Raw genomic sequence first — 23,136 nt, forward strand, 5'->3', positions numbered from 1 at the left:
TTCAAGTTACCTCATCTGTTGACTAGAGGAATGGAATATCTGCCTAACGTGGTCTCTCTGTTTCCATTCTTGCTCCTCCTACAATCTGTTCTGTATGCGGCAGGGAGAGTGTTGTGTGGGATGTCACCTATATGCAGTGGTGGCCTTTGAGAATTATACATGCAGACTCTCCCAGAGGCCACAAAACACAAGGCTTATGGATCACATTAAAATCCATGAATCACGTGATACATTAAAGTAATTTAAAACACATGATGAGAAACAAGAGGGAAAGAGATAGGGTAGGTTCACACACTTGGGACAGGGTACAAGTAGGCAGAAGGACCATACTGCCTGAATCCTGGCGTCAGCAATGGTTCTGTCTCTGCTTCACTAACCTTCCCTGCTACTAGTATGGTTTGGAGACCAGAATTGAGGGTCAAGCAAGTAGAACCACAGACAGAAGGGGCCTTGGGCTGAGGGCACACACTTGCTCTGTTGGAGAGATGCAGGGAGAAGTGTGCCTGGCCATGGCTGTAGCTTGTCAATAAGCCTGCTGAATAGTCTTGGGTTTTGTTTGTGTTTCTTGGGCAGAGGTCACATGGGGCCAAAATGAGTGTCACCGATGAATGAGTGGCCAAATTGAGGCCTCATAAATATTGGGTGCTCATGAATATTTAGTGTCCCTTCTCTATTTAACATATCATAAATATTTAGAGCCCAGGTGCCTCATGTATATTTACGACCTACTGAAGATCAGTTATCTTTTGGTTTTTCCATCCCTTTCTTTCTATGTTTAACATGCCCATGCTCTGCTTAGCCTACCTTCCTTTTGTTATTTAACACATCTCATGATTTCTGCCTATGTTGAACAAATTTTGCTTTCTAATTACTAATCTAGGCCTGAGGGCTCTGTATTGATATACCACCATGAGTTCAAGGGGGAGAAGCAGGGATTTGAGGGCCATGGGCTCTGAGAATAAGGTTGTCATGCAACCTCATTACATGTGCAGAAGACTTCCTTCAATGCTCATGAGATTGAGGTTTTTCTTAGAGCGTGGCTTCATTGTGTCTGGTGGTTGGAATAATGAATTTGGAGCCAGCCAGCATTGCCAAGAAGTGTTTGTTGGATGCCTACTCTGTGTCAGGCACTGTGCTGTGTTTTGGGAAAATGGACAAAAGGACTGAGTCCCATCATAGCCCTATCTCATGGAGCAATAATAGGCCACCAGATTGGAAAGGAAAGGGAGCAAGGCCACCAGTCCAAGAGTTTTGCAATTGTTCAGGCTAGAAATGCTGAGTGTCCAAACCAGGACAATGATTATAGGAACAGAAAATTGGGGAAGGATTTAAGAGACATTTGGTTGGCAGAGTTGATAGGCATTGGCCTGTGATTAAATACAGAGAGTGAGGAGGGGGAATATCTAATGAAAAAGTGCCTACCTTATCATTATCTCATTTAATCTTCTGATGACCATCTAAAATAGTTATTGTCACTGTCAGCTTTTACAGAAAAGGAAACAGGCGTAGGGAGGTAATTTGCTCAGTCTGTTTTGCATTGCTCTAAAGGAATACCTGGGGCTGGGTAATTTATAAAGAAAAGAGGATTATGTGGCTCACAGTTCTGCAGACTGTACAAGAAGCATGGTACCAGCTTCTGCATCTGGTGAGGCCTCAGGAAGCGTTTACTTGTGGTGGAAGGTGAAGGGAGAGCAGGCGTGTCACATGGCAAGACGGGGAGCAAGAGAGAAAGGAGGGGATGCCGGGCTCTTGTTAACAATCAGATTTTATGGTTACCAACAGAAAGAACTCACTCATTACTGCGAGGACAACACAAAGACATTCATATGGGATCCACCCCCATGACCCAAACACCTCCCAGCAGGCCCCACCTCCAACATTGGGGATCACATTTCATCATGAGATTTGGAGGGGACAAATATCCAAACTGTATCGGCCTCAGAGGTCTCTGTGGTTGAGTCATGATACCTTTATAAAGCTCAGGAGCACAGAGCAAGAAACAGGATTGGAGTTTGAAGCTGGGGTATGTTTCAGGGCATGAGGCCTTTGAAGGGGTGTTAGGACATCTGTGTGGTGATGTCCCTCCAGGCAGGTAGAAACTTGGGATGTGTTTTCAGGAAAAAAGTCAAGACTAGAAATGGAGATTGGGAATCAAAGGTGCCCAGATCGTGACCAGGCTATTCTACCATGTTAGAGGACAGCCACTGGTGAGGTGATGGAAAGAGAAAGAGAATTCAATTTAGTGTCTCTACTTGGTTTTACTAGTGGTGGGAAAAGAGGAAGATCAGTATGAGGAGGTAATATGAGCTGTCCTCATTGTTCTTTGTGTTCCAACTGACACACTATCCACTCCCTGGCCATTTTATTTGGTGAATTTGGCTTAATGGTAAATCTTTCAGGAAATAGGGAAATACCTTAACATTTTAAAAACAGGTTTTCACAAATTTAAGGTTAAAAGTATGACATTTTACAAAGGGACAAGAGGTTTTAGATTCTTTAAGGTCATTTAAAACATATAAGGCAGTTTTTAAAGAGTGGCGAGAATGCATTAGAAAATGGTTGAAGATTATTTAAGAACAAAGAATTCACAATTTATAATTTCTGTGGACATCTATTTTACTTATGTGTATTTGATTATGTAATAGTATTGCTATAGCAAAAAAAAAAAATTCTTATAGGTTTTTATCTAAACATTTTGTTCTGATATTCTCTAACTAAGCTCTGCTTATTTTCTGATTACTTTCCCACCATGACACCAAACTTGCAAAAATGATAGACTGGAGGTCACAGGACACCCCAGGCCTGGGTTAGTGACTTGCATTATTGTTTTCATTATTACCTTTCAAGTGAAAGCTCATAATCCTATAGCTCACTGGCTCCTGTCCAGTTCATCTTAGTTTTATTAAACTATCCAAGAAGAAATATGAAATGTGACTTCTTTTAGAATCTTGGAAAGGCTTTTATTAAGACTTCAATTCTTTTAGACTCTTGATTTCAAATCTCACATAGGCAGATTCCAGAGGCAAGCCGAAGGTAGTCATAATGATGTACTTGAAAATCATTCTTGTGTAAGGAGGGAGGAATGCTATCATAAAGGCTCGGAAAAAAAAGACCTGAGTAAAAGACAATTTTAAAGTCTCTGGAAATTTTCCGAATTTTTGATTGGTTCACTGTGGTCAGGACATTTCCCTGTGTGAAGACACAGCTCAAGAGTTCTGTATAGAATACACAGTAATCACGCTGCGTAATGACATTGAATTTGTTAGCAGAGTAGAAAAATTTGGAAGGCTGTAGCAAATCCTGTAGAAAGCAAACATGAATAACACTCTGTCACCAAGCTTTGTTTAGAGAGAAACCAGTCTCTCTTGAAATATTTAATATGAGAATTCTTGTTAAGGAAGGTCTATTTGGACTGCAGATAGTTTGAAAAATCATTTAAATGCCTTCTTCGATCTTTTCTAAATTAAGTGATTGGAAAAAAGAAAACACACTTAATGAGCCAGTGCTTCAGATGTCAGTGGGACAGGGTAGGTAGTGTTTCTTTCAGTTGTGACGAGTGGCCTGGGCTTGCTTTCCATGCATCTGGGCCCTGGGAAGAGGCAGATGGTCAAGATCAGGTGCTGTGCATTGATGGTCTTCCTGTCACTTCCATAGGATTTTGATATTTTCTAAATGAATTTGGAGGTCAGATGCATTTGTTTCTTGTGTGACCATTTGAAAATTAGTGCAACTGGAGGAATTATAACCCTCCCCTGCTCCCTTTTAGTTGCCTCTATTATCATGTAATTTTTTAGGGTGGGGGGAGTTTGGAATCAGCCAGAAACAAATGAGGCATCTATTAGCATGGTACCAAAATAGGCATTCATGCAGCTTCTAATCAGAACAACATATTTTAATATTCACAAGTTCTTGTTGGCAAGGAGATTTGTGTGTGTTATGAGTCAAGAAAGCCAGTGTTGCACTTCAAGGCTTGCTTTCATTTCTTGCCAGGACATCACTCTCTTTTCGGTTAGATGTGTTATATTTATAGAATGTGTTGCTTTTCTGCTGGAATGTAGTTAAAACAACATTATATCAAGCCAAGAATGTCAGAGGTTAACCCAGTAGTTTTACCTCTAATTGTCTAGCAGAATAATTGTCAGTTAAATACACCAAGTCCAGACTAATCTGTGCTAAAGAAAGGATAATGATTAGAAATGTGCCATGATTTTCTGGTATGGTCTATACCAGTTGTTCTCAGTTGAAAGTGATTCTCAGAATCTCCTAGCCCATCCCAGAATTTTTTCTTCTGTAGACGTGGGGTCAAGAACTGGCTTCCCTGTGGTTCTTAGTTCGTCTTAGTTGAAAACACTGATTTCCACTAATGACTTGTTTTGGCCCCTTAAAAAGGTAGTATTTCTTATATATATATTTAATACTCTAAGATAATCTACTTGATCAAGCAAATGTAATCACACAAAATAGAAGTCATTCATTCATATGCCATTCACTCTTATTGGGCATATACTGTATTTAGGTATTATATCCCATAAAGTGGTGGGGGGTGGTGGGAAGGTTGCCAGATGAAGTATAAGATACTCAGTTATATTTGAATTTCAGGTAAGCAGTGAAGTTTTTAGTATAACTATGTCCCAAATATTGCATAGGACATAGTTATATTAAAGAATTTGGTTGGGCATGGTGGCTTACACCTGTAATCCCAGCACTTTGGGAGGCAGAGGTGGGCTGATAACTTGAGGCCAGGAGTTTGTAGAACAGCCTGACCAACATAGCAAAACCTCGTCTCGACTAAAAATATAAAAATTAGCTGGGCGTGGTGGCACATGCCTATAATCCTAGCTACTCAGGAGGCTAAGGCAGGAGAATCACTTGAATCCGGGAGGCGGAGGTTGCCCTGAGCTGAGATCACACCACTGCACTCCAGCCTGGGTGAAAAAAAAAAAAAAGAAGAATTCTTCATTGTTTATCTGGAATTCAGATTTCACTGAGCAGCCTATATTTTAATTTGCTAAATCTGGTGACCCTAGAGGGTGAACACTGGGGAGGGAACCAGGTACCTGAGGGATCAGAGGAGGAAAAGCCAGTATCCACTAGAGAAGCTGGCATTTGAATGGTACCTCAAAAGTTTCTCTAGATAAAGATGGAAGAGAAAGGCAGAATAGTCAAAAGGAGCAACATGAGATGAAGTGGTGGGACAATAAATTGGGAAGTATTTGGGAGCAGATCATAGATTGAATAGGGAAAACTGGGCAAGAAGGTGGTCGTGCAAGAGGACATTAAAGCATCTGTTATTTTGGTGCTTATTCAGTGGCTAAGGGGGAGATGCATAGGGTTACTGTTTCTTATTGTGAGCAGAAATGTGGAATTTTAAACTTCTTACTCTTGTGCTGCGAGGTGGGTGCCAGGTTATGTATATAAAAATAGTTATTCTTGTGAAACCAAAACTCTGAAGGTGACATGTTAGAAAAATAAAAGTAAAAGTATACAAGTCATTTTAGTGGAGGAATATAGTAAACACAAGAGGAAGAAAAGACTGTTATGTGTGATTGTGGTTAAGGCTCTTAGTATTTTTAGGGCACAAACTTGTAGATGGGATGACAAGTGGCAATTGCAGTTATATCTTCATTTACCTAAGAAATGTCTGCCTCTAGACTTGGGTGTACTCTAAGTCTGCAGCATTACTAACATGAAATAAACATACTTAAATTAAAATAGAGGTGACCTAGGTGCACTGGCTCACGCCTGTAATCCCAGCACTTTGGGAGGCCAAGGCAAAAGGATTGCTTGAGGCCAGGAGTTCAAGACCAGACTGGGCAACAAAGCAAGACTCTGTCTCTACAAAAAATAAAAAGTTAGCCAGGCGTGGTGGTGCATGCCTGTAATCTCAGCTATTCGGGAGGCTGAGGTAGGGAGGGTCGCTTGAGACTGGGAGGTTGAGGCTGCAGTGATCCATGATCATGCCACTGCACTGTAGCCTAGGCAACCATGTGAGACCCTGTCTCAAATAAATAAATAAATAAATAAAAAATAAAAAATAAAATAGAGGTGAGAGTTTGGAGTCTTAATTCTGGAAGGTGAATTCCAGAAAAGTAAATTTAGTGGTATGAGCAAAGATCTAAGGCAAGTCCCAACTGAATAACATGAAAACACATTAAACATAAATGGATATATGGTCACTTTGATCTAAACCACAGGGAAATGTTAGAAAGTTAAAGCTTGAAAAGTATAGCCCGATAGCAGGGCTTTTACAAAGGAAGAGAGATGTAAAACATGAAGATGAAGAAAAGCTGGAAAGCAGGCACCCGATCCCTGGACATGTGTCCTAATAGTCTTTATGGGGCAGTTAAGATAAACACCCAAAAATTTAAAGGGCAAATACAGTGCTTTAGTTGTTTTTCTGTTTTGTAACAATATCTTTATTTATCTACCTTGATGATTTCACCTGCTCTTCAATGTGGGCCAAGGACATGATATCCTGCCCATTTCTTTGATATCCCAGAACAAATTCCTGCTTATGGAGTTTCTGCCATTTATCGTGGTAGACTAAAAACATACAAATTCTGATAATTAGAAATTTTAATTCTCAAAGGACACAGTTCAGGAACCTTATGAATATGTTATTGAAAACTCTCATGTGCAACTGTACATTTCGAATGGCCCACATTGGTTTTCTGATTAATATGGAATTGTGACATTAGATTTTTGGTTATCAAAACTTTACTGTTAGTGTTAGACCTGCCTTTTCTTTCTAACTCATGAGTATTCAGGACTCAGGACTCTTTTTTTTAACACCAAGAACTTCCCTAGCCTTTTCTGAGAAGCATCTAGTGAGAGAAGTGTAGAGGCTAAAAGAAGGAAGAGTTGGGGGGGCTTGAAATCTGCAGGCTCCTGTGAGAGGCAAGTCACCTGGTGGGGCAGGCCCTGCAGGGTGCATTGCCATAGCAGTGGGTGGGCATCTCTGGAAACTTCCTCTTAGAGCAGAGAGGCTGTTCTTTCAGAAGAGCAGCTTCATCATCTCTCTTTTCTTTTCATGGTGGCTGGTAGCTCTTTATCCATTTCCATCCTGTTATGCCTATGGCTCTTCCTCCTCAAGTCATATGTAGCTGCAGTACAGTGAGATACAGCTCAGGGCAAACTATGGAAAGTAATGGTATTTAGTTAGAGTCTGAAAGCCCAACTTCAAGATCTTTTACTGCCATTTGTTAGGGCATGACCTTGGGCATGGCATTTAACCACTCTGAGCTTTGGTTTTCTCATCCTTAAACTGAGTATTCATATTTCATGTATTATCTGCCTTACAGAATTATTGAGGATTAAATGAGAAAATGTAAGTGGAAGTTTATCCTAGGGCTATGATGATGATTGTGATTAGTATTATTTAAAAGTCCAGTGGTGGGCCAGTTTTTCCCACCTAGAAAAATATAGGACTCCTATTCAAAGTCTTATGGAACAAAAATCATCACTAACTTGCTTATTTGAATTTCTATAATGAAGTAAAAATTCAAGATAGATGGAATTTTTGAAGAAGCTCCTGACTGTTGAATAATTCTTATATATTTTAAAAACTGTCACAATATAAGTATTTTTAAAGTAGTATATAATGGTTCCTGAAAATACCTGAAATGCCCATCCTTTTATACATGTTTAAGTATGCAATTTGTTCTAAATGTCTAATCGTGAGTGATTAAATAATTTGCATGCTGTTTTCAGTGCTATGAATTAAAGACTAATTGAAGTATAATTTTTTTGCAGTAAAATTATATCATCTTTTATCTAGTACATTTAAAAATATTCTAGGCCAGTTCTAATTTTATAGTTTTATTATTTTAATTTAATGCACCAAGTAATTAAAAATTGCTACAAAGAAAAGAAGCCGAAAATGATTTTAGTTAATTTCCCCTCAACAGAGTGAAAAGATGATAAGTAGAGTGATGGAAGAGAGCCCAACACAGTTCCTGGCACGTAAAGATATTCATTAAATATTCCTTAATGAATAAGGAATGACTAATTTCTAAGTATCTCTAGACTTTGAGAAAAGGCACCATTTTCAGTGCTGTATAAAATACAAAGAAGATAGGTTGACATCTTCATATTAAAATACCTCCATGCAGAGTTCCCACAAGCCAATTTTTATTGAATCATTAGATCCGCAGTTTGCTCTGCTTTCCTTTTTCTCTTTGTTCTTGGAGTAGATTCTCAGGCCTAAGTCAGTTACAGATATTGAGAGACAATTCTCCATGGGCATCATGCATTTCTGTATCTCTTGCAAGCAGAGGCACTGACTTCTCTTTGTCCTGGACTATCTCTTCAAGGATGTTTATATAGCAAGTAGCTGTGGAAGACAAAAATAATCTCTCCCTCTGGAGCAAAGTATAGGTTTGCTTATAGCCTTGGAAGATAGAGGCTTAGTGTCTCCTTCCAGAATAAAGTCTAATAAAGATAGTGGCTCCCTCTGAGATAAAGAACAGGGATGCTTATTGCTATTTATAGAAGATTTGGGTTCCCTAAGCTAAGGGTTCCTCTCCTGTAACGTAACCCACTGCATGTACAAATGTTACCTGGCCCTTATTGTGTCATCCTGTGGGAATTGGGGCTTAGGAAACTGGAACAAGAAATGCTGATATTCAGGCTACTCTTACTGCTGTTGATTAATAAACTGCCTTTTGTCTCTGACCAAGGCACCTTCTGTCTTCTACCAGCATCCATGAAACTGTGGAAGGCTAACTTGACATCTTGCAAGTAGGATACAATCTCAAACCCTAAACAATTCTTTTTTTTTTTTTTTTGAGACAGGGTCTCGCTCTGTTGTCCAAGAGAGAGTACAGTCAACCTCCTGGGCTCAAGCAATCCTCCCACCTTTCAGCCTCCCGAGTAGCTAGGACCACATGTGGGCACCACCATACCCAGCTAATTTTTTTTTTAATTAATTTTTTTTTCTTTTGTAGAGACAGGATTTTGCCATGTTGCCCAGGCTGGTCTCAACTCTTGGGCTCAAGCAATCTGCCTGTCTCGGCCTCTGGAAGTGGTGGGGTTACAGGCATGAGCCACCGTGCCTGGCCCCTAAACAATCCTGGACAACAGATTGCAGCAATATTTGGGTAACTTGGCTGGTATGGTGTGGTGTAGTTGATACACTCATGTAGGCAAGGAACCCTTTTACCTACAGTGGCTGACCACTCTTTTGGATATATGTGGGGACCCTGGGAACATATTCTCCAGCCACCATGAGGAGAATGAATGGGCATCAGGGTCGGAAGTAGAAGATGGGATGAGATCTAGAGCTTTTGGCGCAGAGCACTGGCTAGAACTATGAAGACTGATAAAACTTGAGGTAGTGCTTGGGTAGAGGTGGACAGAGGCTGTAGAGGAAGGAAGAAAAATAGGTTGATAGAGGAAAGAAGATTCCATGAAACTTCACAGCAGCCAAAAGTCATTCATCCTTATTGAAACTTCTAAGTCAGCATTGGCACCTATCATTCCAAAGCTTATTAGCTTTTTTTTTTTTTTTTTTTTGAGCCATGAGTACACATTTTTGTGAGCACTTTGCATTGGTGCTTCAATGCCTTGTTGAGTATGCCCACATTGAGTGCTTGCTGGTGGCTGAATGTGAGCAGGCTTGTTCTGGGAAAAGACATAATGGCAACATCTGGTATTTTTGGTCATTCTGCCTATGTCCCCTTTCCTTCATCCCCCATCCTCACCCTAGTCTTTATGGTTTATTAAAATACTTCCCAGCCACCACTTAGGCAACTCTAACCACGTGCAAGGCTGGCCACAGAGCTCTGAACCTCAGAAGTCTCAGCTCCTTCTGACTCCCTCGGAGTTGGAACGTACTAATGCTGCTTCCTAGAATGAGCCCTTTGCCCAGTTTTCTGTTGCGGGAAAGTATTTGGGGTTGTTAGTGAATGTGCTGCATCTTCTTACTTGATAGCCACATGATAAAACAGTTGTATTTTCTTTCATGCCATAGGGACTTCTATCCGGCGTCATCGGATTACTCTCCCGCCCCCTGATGAGGATCAGTTTTATACTGTGTATCATTTTAATGTCGGCACAGAGGTTGTCTTCTATGGCCGGACATTCAAGATTTATGATTGTGATGCATTCACAAGAAACTTTTTGAGGAAAATAGGGGTCAAAGTGAATCCCCCAGTACAATGTCCGGAAGATCCTTACATGAAGATTCGGAGAGAGGTAAGGAATTGACGTTCGTTGAGTTCTTGTCTTCAAAATAAAAATTCCTTTGGAAAGTCAGTAAAGGGTATTTGTACTCCTGATGCAGATGTCAAAGACCTTTTAGGGCCATAGTTATTCCAGTTGTTTTGTTGTTCTTTGGGCCAGAGAAAAGGCTGAGTGTTAGCCACAGAGCAGAAGTGACTTCCTCACTGCCTCACCCCAATTCTCTCTGTAGAGAGTCTCTCTTTCAGGTAGTAGGAGTCTTCAGTGAACTGCACAGGTGAGACAGTTTCTAGACACCCACAACTGGCTTTGTGGTCACTGATGGTATATGAATTGTATCCACACTTCCTTGGCTTGTGTTTTTGCATGTCAGTTGCCTAACTGGCTAGAAAGATCTTTGCTTCTATACTAGTGATTTAGTGAACCAAGCCTTGGGTACACCTTTTTACTTCCTCCTAGGAAATTCCAGGTCCTCTTAGGGTGGCATTGGAATGCCGAGATGCTCTGGAAGAATAAGGAGGACCATGAGTCTGGTGTACCCCCTTTAGGAAATGATGTTTGTGTACAAGGTCTGACCCCAGCTAGGGTAAGGGAGTAAAGACTCAATATTTTTAGTATTATTTTTGTCTTCCTATTTTTTAAACAGTCCCTGGGCCCAAATTCTGTTTTCGAGAAGAATTTGAACACTCACAGGGGTAGAAGGTGGCACACCCAGCTAATCTCCTTGCTGGGACTGGATCGCAAATCTCTTGACTCTTACTCTGATTTCCATCATCGTCACTTGTTTCCTTTTTCCTTTTCTATTGAAGTGTGATTACACACAGTAAAATACACAGAAATTAAGTGTACAGTTAGATGAGTCTTAACAAATACATGTACCCCTATAACCTACCCCCAGATTGAGATGTAGAGCCTTTCTCTTCCCCGAGAAAGTCCCCTCATGTGTTTTTCCTATCAATCCCACTCCCCACCACAGTTAACTGCTGTCCTCATTTCGATCCCCGTAGATGAGTGTTGTCTGATTTTTATTGTTTTAAAACTTACAATTCATTTCCTTGCAGAAAGGTAACAAAATTTAGAACAAAATTCTCTTTTGATTCTGTTTTGATCTCTTTTTAAAAGCCACTTGTAGGATCATTCATCTATTCCTGCCTCCCAGCCCCAGCAAAATTATTCTTTAATGTTGTTATAGGCATACAACCCTCTGGAGAATATATATATTGTTGATCCTGGAATATCTAAGGTGAAATGCCTGTATATTGATGTACAAAGGGATATTTTTGGTTTGGATTCATTTTTAGTTTTTCCAAATGCCCTGGATGAAAGAGTCTAGATAAATAGAAAGAATTTAGAACCAGCAGAGAGAACTTGAAGGAAATGGATCCAAATGAATTGCCACCCTTTGCATATGGCTACACTCATTCACTAACAGTTGTTACATGATAGTGATTGTGAATGATGATGGATTATATGAAAATGCACAGAGCATCATGGGATTTCATAGGTTTATGAAGAAAAAATATATATATATATTTATTTAAAATTATACTTTAAGTTCTGGGATACATGTGCAGAATGTGCAGGTTTGTTACATAGGTATACACGTGCCATAGTGGTTTTCTGTACCCATCAACCCACCATCTACATTAGGTATTTCTCCTAATGCTATCCCTCCCCTATCCCCCCATCCCCTGACAGACCCTGGTATGTGATGTTCCCCTCCCTGTGTCCATGTGTTCTCATTGTTAAACTCCCATTTATGAGTGAGAACATGGAGTGTTTGGTTTTCTGTTCCTGTGTTAGTTTGCTGAGAATGGTAGTTTCCAACTTCATCCATGTCCCTGCAAAGGACGTGAACTCATCCTTTTTAATGACTGCATAGTATTCCATGGTGTATATGTGCCACATTTTCTTTATCCAGTCTATCATTGATGAGCATTTGCATTGGTTCCAAGTCTTTGCTGTTGTGAATAGTGCTGCAGTAAACATACCTGTGCATGTGTCTTTATAGTAGGATGATTTGTAATCCTTTGGGTATATACCCAGTAATGGGATTGATGGGTCAACTGGTATTTCTGGTTCTAGATCCTTAAGGAATTGCCACATTGTCTTCCATAATGGTTGAACTAATTTGCACTCCCATGAACAGTGTAAAGCATTCCTATTTTTCCACATCCTCTCCAACATCTGTTGTTTCCTGACTTTTTAATGATTGCCATTCTTTTTTTTTTTTTTCTTCCGAAATGGAGTCTCACTCTGTTGTCCAGGCTGCAGTGCAGTGGCACAATCTTGACTCACTGCAAACTCCGCCTCCGAGGTTCAAGCAATTCTCTGCCTCAGCCTCCTGAGTAGCTGGGATTACAGGGGCCTGCCACCACATCCGGCTAATTTTTTTTTTTTTTTTTTGTATTTTTAGTAGAGACAGGGTTTCACCATCTTGGCCAGGTTGGTATTGAACTCCTGACCTCATGACCCACCTGCCTCGGCCTCCCAATGATCACCATTCTAACTGGTGTGAGATGATATCTCATTGTGGTTTTGATTTGCATTTCTCTAATGACCAGTGATGATGAGCTTTTTTTCATATGTTTGTCGGCCATATAAATGTCTTGTTTTGAGAAGTGTCTGTTCATATCCTTTGCCCACTTTTTGATTTTTTTTTGTTTTGTTTTGTAAATTTGTTTAAGTTCCTTGTAGATTCTGGATGTTAGCCCTTTGTCAGATTGATAGATTGCAAAAATTTTCTTCCATTCTGTAGTTTGCCTCTTCACTCTGATGATAGTTTCTTTTGCTGTGCAGAAGCTCATTAGCATAATTAGATCCCATTTGTCAATTTTGGCTTTTGTTGCCATACTTTTGGTGTTTTAGTCATGAAGTCTTTTTCCCTGCCTATGTCCTGAATGGTATCGCCTAGATTTTCTTTAGAGTTTTTATGGTTTTAGGTCTTATGTTTAAGTCTTTAATCCATCTTGAGTTAATTTTTGTATAAGGTGTAAGGAAGGGGTCCAGTTTCAGTTTTCTGCATATGGCTAGCCAGTTTTCCCAACACCATTTATTAAATAGGGAATCCTTTCTTCATTGCTTGTTTTTGTCAGGTTTGTCAAAGATCAGATGGTTGTAGATGTGTAGTGTTATTTCTGACGCCTCTCTTCTGTTGCATTGGTCTATATATCTGTTTTGGTACCAGTACCATGCTGTTTTGGTTACTGTAACCTTGTAGTATAGTTTGAAGTCAGGTGGTGTGATGCCTCCAGCTTTGTTCTTTTTGCTTAGGATTGTCTTGGCTGTATGAGCTCTTTTTTGGTTCCATATGAAATTTAAAGTAGTTTTTTCTAATTCTATGAAGAAAGTCAATGGTAGCTTGATGGAGATGGCATTGAATCTATAGATTACTTTGGGCAGTCTGACCATTTTTGCGATATTGATTCTTCTATCCAAGAGCATGGAATGTTTTTCCATTTGTTTGTGTCCTCCCTTATTTCCTTGAGCAGTGGTTTGTAGTTCTCCTTGAAGAGATCCTTCACATCCCTTGTGAATTGTATTCCTAGGTATTTTATTCTCTTTGTAGCAGTTGTGAATGGGAGTTCACTCATGATTTGACTCTCTGTTTGTCTACTATTGGTGTATAGGAATGCTTGTGTTTTTTGCACATTGATTTTGTATCCTGAGACTTGGCCGAAGTTGCTTATCAGCTTAAGGAGATTTTGGGCTGAGACGATGGAGTTTTCTAAATACACAATCATGTCATCTGCGAATAGAGACAATTTGACTTCCTCTCTTCCTATTTGAATACCCTTTATTTCTTTCTCTTGCCTGATTGCCCTGGCCAGAACTTCCAATACTATGTTGAATAGGAGTGGTGAGAGAGGGCATCCTTGGCTTGTGCCAGCTTTCAAAGGGAATGCTTCCAGCTTTTGCACATTCAGTATGATATTGGCTGTGGGTTTGTCATAAACAGCTCTTATTATTTTGAGATACGTTCCATCAATGTCTAGTTTATGGAGAGTTTTTAGCATGAAGGGGTGTTGAATTTTATTGAAGGCCTTTTCTGTATCTATTGAGATAATCATGTGGTTTTTGTCATTGGTTCTATTTATGTGATGCATTATATTTATTGATTTGCACATGTTGAACCAGCCTTGCATCCCAGGGATGAAGCTGACTTGATCTGGATGGATAAGCTTTTTCATGTGCTGCTGGATTGGGTTTGACAGTATTTTATTCATGATTTTTGCATCGATCTTCATCAGGGATACTGGCCTGAAATTTTCTTTTTTTGTTATTGTGTCTCTGCCAGGTTTTGGTATCAGGATGATGCTGGCCTCATAAAATGAGTTGGGGAGGAGTGCCTCTTTTTCTGTTGTTTGAAATGGTTTCAGAAGAAATGGTACCAGCTCCTCTTTGTACCTCTGGTAGAATTTGGCTGTGAATTGATCTGGTCCTGGGCTTTTTTTGGTTGGTAGGCTATTGATTACTGCCTCAATTTCAGAACTTGTTATTGGTCTATTCAGGGATTTGACTTCTTCCTGGGTTAGTCTTGGGAGGGTGTATGTGTCCAGGAATTTATTTCTTCTAGATTTTCTAGTTTATCTGCATAGAGGTGTTTATACTATTCTCTGATGGTAGTTTGTATTTCTGTGGGATCAGTGGTGATATCCTGTTTATTGTTTTTTATTGTGTCTATTTGATTCTTCTCACTTTTTTTCTTTATTAGTCTGGCTATCTATTTTGACTGCTATCTATATAGACTGTTATCTATTAGCAGTCTATCTTTTTTGTTGATCTTTTCAGAAAATCACCTCCTAGATTCATTGATTTTTTGAAGGATTTTTCATGTCTCTATCTCCTTCAGTTCTGCTCTGATCTTAGTTATTTCTTGCCTTCTGCTAGCTTTTGCATTTGTTTGCTCTTGCTTCTCTAGTTCTTTTAATTGTGATGTTAGTGTGTTGATTTTAGATCTTTCCCACTTTCTCCTGTGGGCATTTAGTGCTATAAATTTCCCTCTAAACAGCGCTTTAGTTGTGTCCCAGAGATTCTGGTATGTTGTGTCTTTGTTCTCATTTGTTTCAAATAACTTATTTATTTCTGCCTTAATTTTGTTATTTACCTAGTAGTCATTCAGGAGCAGGTTGTTCAGTTTCCATGCAGTTGTGCGGTTTTGAGTGAATTTCTTAATCCTGAGTTCTGAGTTGATTGCTCTGTGGTCTGAGAGACTGTTTGTTGTGATTTCCGCTCTTTTGCATTTGCTGAGGAATGTTTTACTTCCCATTATGTGGTCAACTTTAGAATAATTGTGGTGCTGAGAAGAATGTGTATCTGTTGATTTGGGGTGAGAGTTCTGTAGATGTCTGTTAGGTCCTCTTGGTCCAGAGCTGAGTTCAAGTCCTGAATATCCTTGTTAATTTTCTGTCTCATTGATCTGTCTAATATTGACAGTGGGTTATTAAAGTCTCTCATTATTATTGTGTGGAAGTCTAAATCTCTTTGTAGGTCTCTAAGAACTTGCTTTATGAATCTGGGTGCCCCTGTATTGGGTGCATATATATTTAGGATAGTTAGCTCTTCTTGTTGCATTGTTCTCTTTACCATTATGAAATGCCCTTCTTTGTCTTTTTTGATCTTTGTTGGCTTAAAGTCTGTTTTATCAGAGACTAGGATAGCAACCCCTGCTTTTTTTTTTGCTTTCCATTTGCTTGGTAAATCTTCCTCCCTCCCTTTATTTTGAGCTATGTGTGTCTTTGCATGTGAGATGAGTCTTCTGAATACAGCACGCTGATGTGTCTTGACTCTTCATCCAATTTGCCAGTCTGTATCTTTTAATTGGGGCATTTAGCCTGTTTACATTTAAGGTTAAAATTGTTATGTGTGAGTTTGATCCTGTCATTATGATGCTAGCTGGTTATTTTGTCCATTAGTTGATGCAGTTTCTTCATAGCGTTGACAGTCTTTACAATTTGGTATGTTTTTGTGGTGGCTGGTACCGGTTTTTCCTTTCCACATTTAGTGCTTCCTTCAGGAGCTCCTGTAAGGCAGGCCTGGTGATGACAAAATCTTTCAGTATTTGCTTGTCTGTAAAGGATTTTATTTCCCCCTTGCTTATGAAGCTTAGTTTGGCTGGATATGAAATTCTGGGTTGAAAATTCTTTTCTTTAAGAATGTTGAATATTGGCCCCCACTTTCTTGTGGCTTGTAGGGTTTCTTCAGAGAGGCCTGCTGTTAGTCTGATGGGCTTCCCTTTGTGGGTAACCCGACCTTTCTCTCTGGCTGCCCTTAACAGTTTTTCCTTCATTTCAACCTTGGTGAATCTGACAATTATATGTCCTGGGGTTTCTCTTCTTGAGGAGTATCTTTGTGGTGTCCTCTGTATTTCCTAAATTTGAATGTTGGCCTGTCTTGCTAGGTTGGGGAAGTTCTCTTGGATAATATCCTTAAGAGTGTTTTGCAACTTGGGTCCATTCTCCCTATCACTTTCAGGTACACCAGTCAAACGTACATTTGGTCTTTTTACATAGTCCCATATTTCTTGGAGGCTTTGTTTGTTCCTTTTCATTCTTTTTTTCTCTTATCTTATCTTGTCTTCATGCTTTATTTCATTAAGTTGATCTTCCATCTCTGATATCCTTTCTTCTGCTTGATCGATTCGGCTGTTGATACTTGTGTATGCTTCACAAAGTTCTCGTGCAGTGTTTTTCAGCTCCATCAGGTCTTTTATGTTCTTCTCTAAGCTGATTATTCTAGTTAGCAATTCCTCTAACCTTTTTTCAAGGTTCTTAGCTTCCTTGCATTGGGTTACAGTATACTCCTTTAGCTCGGAGGAGTTTGTTATTACCCACCTTCTGAAGCCTACTTCTGTCAATTCATCAAACTCATTCTCCGTCCAGTTTTGTTCTCTTGCTGGCGAGGAGTTGTGGTCCTTTGGAGGAGAAGAGGTGTTCTGGTTTTTGGAATTTTCAGCCTTTTTGTGCTGGTTTTGGCTGATCTTTGTGGATTTATCTACCTTTGGTCTTTGATGTTGGTGACCTTTGGATGGAGTTTTCATTTGGACATCCTTTTTGTTGATGTTGATGCTATTCCTTTCTGTTTGTTAGTTTTCCTTGTAATAGTCAGGCTTCTCTGCTGCAGGTCTGCTGGAGTTTGCTGGAGGTCCACTCCAGACCTTGTTTGCCTGGGTATCACCAGTGGAGGCTGCAGAACAGCAAAGATTGCTGCCTGTTCCTTCCTCTGGAAGCTTCATCCCAGAGGTGCACCTGCCAGATGCTAGCTGGAGGTCTCCTGTAAGAGGTGTCTGTCAACCCCTGCTGGGAGGTGTCTCCTAGCAGGAGGCACAGGGGTCAGGGACCCACTTGAGGAGACAATCTGTCCCTTAGCAGAGCTCGAGCGCTGTGCTGGGAGTTCTGCTGCTCTCTTCAGAGCTGGCAGGAGGAACGTTTAAGTCTGCCGAAACTGTGTCCACAGCCACCCCTTCCCCCATGTGCTGTGTCCCAGGAAGATGGAAGTTTTATCTATAAGCCTGTGACTAGGGCTGCTGCCTTTCTTTCAGAAATGCCTTACCCAGAGAGAAGGAATCTAGAGAGGTAGTCTGGCTGCAAAATCTTTGCCAAGCTGTAGTGGACCCCGCCCAGTTAGAACTTCCTGGAGGCTTTGTTTACACTGTGAGGGGAAAACTGCCTACACAAGCCTTAGTAATGGCGGATGCCCCTCCCCCCACCAAGCTCCAGCATCCCAGATCAACTTTAGACTGCTGTGCTGGCAGCAAGAATTTCAAGCCATTGGTCTTAGCTTGCTGGGCTCTGTGGGGTTGGGATCCACTGAGCTAGACCACTTGGCTCCCTGGCTTCCACCTCCTTTCCAGGGGAGTGAGCAGTTCTGTCTCACTGGTGTTCCAGGGGCCACTGGGGTATGAAAAAAAATCCTGCAGCTAGCTTGGTGTCTGCCCAAACAGCTGCCCAGTTTTTTGCTTGAAACCTAGGGCCCTGGTGGTGTAGGCACCCAAGGGAATCTCCTGGTCTGAGGGTTGCAAAGACCATGGGAAAAGCATAGTATCTGGGCTGGAGTGCACTGTTCCTCAAGGCATGGTCCTTCATGGCTTCTGTTGGCTAGAGGAGGGAGTTCCCCGACCCCTTGCGCTTCCTGGGTGAGGCAACGCCCCACCCTGCTTTGACTCGCCCTCCCTGGGCTGCACCTACTGTCTAACCAGTCCCAATGAGATGAGCCAGATACCTCAGTTGGAAATGCAGAAATCACCCCCCTTCTGCATTGATCTCGCTGGGAGCTGCAGACCGGAGCTGTTCCTATTCGGCCATCTTGCCAGCCACCCCCAGAAAAAGATCTTTTGTGCCAGGAATTGAGAATAAATACCAAGAACAGCTAAGAAATGTTTTAAATAATTTCCTTTCAGAGTGGGAACATCATTTTAGCATTTATTCCCTCAGGGAGAAAATTCTTCAATAATATAGAAATCTTGGGAAATTAGGAGTTAATAAGAGGCTTCTATATTGACTTTCACACATTTACTTCTGCAGTGTTTGCTGTCTTGAACTGTAAAGTTGAAATTAAACAATTTAACTTAGACTGAAAAGAATCCCAATGGTATATTATCAATAATGCTTTTCTTAGAGGCCTCATAATGCCAAAGAAACGTTTTTCAATCAATTGAAATAGTGGTCCCATAATTTCATTTAAATATCAGGGATAAGACTGAAGAGTCTTTGGAAAGCCATCATGTCTCCCCGCTGTCTTGGGTTAAGACTGCACCTAGACTGCCCTCAACAGATAGAAATTTCAAGAATTTATAAAAAGATTGTATAACCTGATTTGGGATAACATCTCCTTGTCAGTGTGCACTTCTTTATGTAACAGTCCTATTTGATTACATCAGATGAAATGGGGGCAGTTTAACTCCACGACAGGGCTGCAGAAGTGCAAATAGAGGGAAGAGTTGCATCAAGAAGACTATGGAACTAGTGGTTCCTGGGCAGAGGACAGCCGAGGCAGAGGCTCTGCAGACCTTAAGTTCTCGATTTGCTGTGTGAACTGTTTCTCCGGGACATTTTATCCTTGATACCTAAAGCTTTTGAGCTAAAATAAAACAGTGAATATATTTCTTCCCTTTTACCTTCACAAAAATCTTTGAATGACTAAGAATTATGTACACATATGAATTTCCCAGTGAAAAGACAAATGATGTTTTTGGTTGAGATATAATTAACATAGAGTCAATTGTATAAATCTTAAGTGTATAGGTCAACACGTTTTGTAAAATGTGTGCAGGGGGCGGAGCAAGATGGCCGAATAGGAACAGCTCCAGTCTCCAACTCCCAGCGCGAGTAACACAGAAGACCGGTGATTTCTGCATTTTCAACTGAGGTACTGGGGTCATCTCTCTAGGGAGTGCCGGACAATCGGTGCTGGTCAGCTGCTGCAGCCTGACCAGCGTGAGCTGAAGCAGGGCGAGGCATCGCCTCACCTGGAAGCGCAAGGGGGAAGGAAATCCCTTTCCTAGCCAGGGGAACTGAGACACACAACACCTGGAAAATCGGGTAACTCCCACCCCAATACTGCGCTTTAAGGAAACAGGCACACCAGGAGAATATATCCACACCTGGCCGGGAGGGTCCCACGCCCACGGAGCCTCCCTCACTGCTACAAGCCGTCTGCGGCGATCTATCCGCAAGGCAGCAGCGAGGCTGGGGGAGGGGCGCCCGCCATTGCTGAGGCTTAAGTAGGTAAACAAAGCCGCTGGGAAGCTCGAACTGGGTGGAGCTCACAGCAGCTCAAGGAAACCTGCCTGTCTCTGTAGACTCCACCTCTGGGGACAGCCCACAGCTGAGGTCCAATAGGGAAAGCAGCGGGGGCGGTGCAGAGGCGAACGACTCTGTCTGACAGCTTTGGGGAGAGCCGTGGATCTCCCACGCGGAGGTTGAGATCCGAGAACGGACAGACTGCCTGCTCAGGTGGGTCCCTGACCCCTGAGTAGCCTAGATGGGAGACATCCCCCACTAGGGGCAGTCTGACACCCCACACCTCACAGGGTGGAGTCATCCCTGAGAGGAAACTTCCAAAGAAGAATCAGACAGGTACACTCGCTGCTCAGCAATATTCTATCTTTGGCAACCTCTGCTGCTGATACCCAGGCAAACAGGGTCTGGAGTGGACCTCAAGCAATCTCCAACAGACCAACAGACAGTCCTTCTGACTGTCAGACGGAAAACTATCAAACAGGAAGGACACCTATACCAAAACCCCATCAGTAGTCACCATCATCAAAGACCAGAGACAGATAAAACCACAAAGATGGGAAAAAGCAGGGCAGAAAAGCTGGAAATTCAAAAAATAAGAGCGCATTCCCCCTGCAAAGGAGCGCAGCCCATCGCCAGCAACGGATCAAAGCTGGTCAGAGAATGACTTTGACGAGATGAGAGAAGAAGGCTTCAGTCCATCAAACTTCTCAGAGCTAAAGGAGGAATTACGTACCCAGCGCAAAGAAACTAAAAATCTTGAAAAAAAGTGGAAGAATTGACAGCTAGACTAATTAATGCAGAGAAGATCATAAACGAAATGACAGAGATGAAAACCATGACACGAGAAATACGTGACAAATGCACAAGCTTCAGTAACCGACTCGATCAACTGGAAGAAAGAGTATCAGCGATTGAGGATCAAATGAATGAAATGAAGCGAGAAGAGAAACCAAAAAAAAAAGAAGAAAAAAAGAAATGAACAAAGCCTGCAAGAAGTATGGGATTATGTAAAAAGACCAAATCTACGTGATTGGGGTGCCTGAAAGTGAGGGGGAAAATGGAACCAAGTTGGAAAACACTCTTCAGGATATCATCCAGGAGAACTTCCCCAACCTAGTAGGGCAGGCCAACATTCAAATTCAGGAAATACAGAGAACGCCACAAAGATACTCCTCGAGAAGAGCAACTCCAAGACACATAATTGCCAGATTCACCAAAGTTGAAATGAAGGAAAAAATCTTAAGGGCAGCCAGAGAGAAAGGTCGGGTTACCCACAAGGGAAGCCCTCAGACTAACAGCAGATCTCTCGGCAGAAACTCTACAAGCCAGAAGAGAGTGGGGGCCAATATTCAACGTTCTTAAAGAAAAGAATTTTCAACCCAGAATTTCATATCCAGCCAAACTAAGTTTCATCAGTGAAGGAGAAATAAAATCCTTACAGATAAGCAAATGCTTAGAGATTTTGTCACCACCAGGCCTGCCTTACAAGAGACCCTGAAGGAAGCCCTAAACATGGAAAGGAACAACCGGTACCAGCCATTGCAAAAACATGCCAAAATGTAAAGACCATCGAGGCTAGGAAGAAACTGCATCAACTAATGAGCAAAATAACCAGTTAATATCATAATGACAGGATCAAGTTCACACATAACAATATTAACCTTAAATGTAAATGGACTAAATGCTCCAAAAAAAGACACAGACTGGCAAACTGGATAAAGAGTCAAGACCCATCAGTCTGCTGTATTCAGGAGACCCATCTCACATGCAGAGACATACATAGGCTCAAAATAAAGGGATGGAGGAAGATCTACCAAGCAAATGGAGAACAAAAAAAAGCAGGGGTTGCAATCCTAGTCTCTGATAAAACAGACTTTAAACCATCAAAGATCAAAAGAGACAAAGAAGGCCATTACATAATGGTAAAGGGATCAATTCAACAGGAAGAGCTAACTCTCCTAAATATATATGCACCCAATACAGGAGCACCCAGATTCATAAAGCAAGTCCTTAGAGACCTACAAAGAGACTTAGACTCCCATACAATAATAATGGGAGATTTCAACACTCCACTGTCAACATTAGACAGATCAACGAGACAGAAAGTTAACAAGGATATCCAGGAATTGAACTCATCTCTGCACCAAGCGGACCTAATAGACATCTATAGAACTCTCCACCCCAAATCAACAGAATATACATTCTTCTCAGCACCACATCGCACTTATTCCAAAATTGACCACATAATTGGAAGTAAAGCACTCCTCAGCAAATGTACAAGAACAGAAATTATAACAAACTGTCTCTCAGACCACAGTGCAATCAAACTAGAACTCAGGACTAAGAAACTCAATCAAAACCGCTCAACTACATGGAAACTGAATAACCTGCTCCTGAATGACTACTGGGTACATAACGAAATGAAAGCAGAAATAAAGATGTTCTTTGAAACCAATGAGAACAAAGATACAACATACCAGAATCTCTGGGACACATTTAAAGCAGTGTGTAGAGGGAAATTTATAGCACTAAATGCCCACAAGAGAAAGCAGGAAAGATCTAAAATTGACACTTAACATCACAATTAAAAGAACTAGAGAGGCAAGAGCAAACACATTCAAAAGCTAGCAGAAGGCAAGAATAACTAAGATCAGAGCAGAACTGAAGGAGATAGAGACACAAAAAACCCTCCAAAAAATCAATGAATCCAGGAGTTGGTTTTTTGAAAAGATCAACAAAATTGACAGACCGCTAGCAAGACTAATAAAGAAGAAAAGAGAGAGGAATCAAATAGACGCAATAAAAAATGATAAAGGGGATATCACCACCGACCCCACAGAAATACAAACAACCATCAGAGAATACTAAATGCCTCTACGCAAATCAACTAGAAAATCTAGAAGAAATGGATAATTTCCTGGACACTTACACTCTCCCAAGACTAAACAGGAAGAAGTTGAATCCCTGAATAGACCAATAACAGGCTCTGAAATTGAGGCAACAATTAATAGCCTACCCAAAAAAAAGTCCAGGACCAGATGGATTCACAGCTGAATTCTACCAGAGGTACAAGGAGGAGCTGGTACCATTCCTTCTGAAACTATTCCAATCAATAGAAAAAGAGGGAATCCTCCCTAACTCATTTTATGAGGCCAACATCATCCTGATACCAAAGCCTGGCAGAGACACAACAAAAAAAGAGAATTTTAGACCAATA

The 23,136-nt window shown here is 41.1% G+C and overlaps 1 protein-coding gene across 1 annotated transcript in view; it reads left to right on the forward strand.

The window, feature by feature from the left end:
- The window catches only part of EFHC2 (EF-hand domain containing 2), a 209,759-nt gene that overhangs the window by 73,792 nt on the left and 112,831 nt on the right, over positions 1 to 23,136 (forward strand). Inside the window, 1 exon segment of the mRNA XM_033201359.1 lies at positions 9,971 to 10,194. Coding sequence (XP_033057250.1) covers positions 9,971 to 10,194 — 224 coding nt within the window.

Source organism: Trachypithecus francoisi, unplaced genomic scaffold (assembly GCF_009764315.1).
Source record: "Trachypithecus francoisi isolate TF-2019V2 unplaced genomic scaffold, Tfra_2.0 Lachesis_group6, whole genome shotgun sequence".
In the NCBI taxonomy this organism is placed as follows: Eukaryota; Metazoa; Chordata; class Mammalia; order Primates; family Cercopithecidae; genus Trachypithecus; species Trachypithecus francoisi.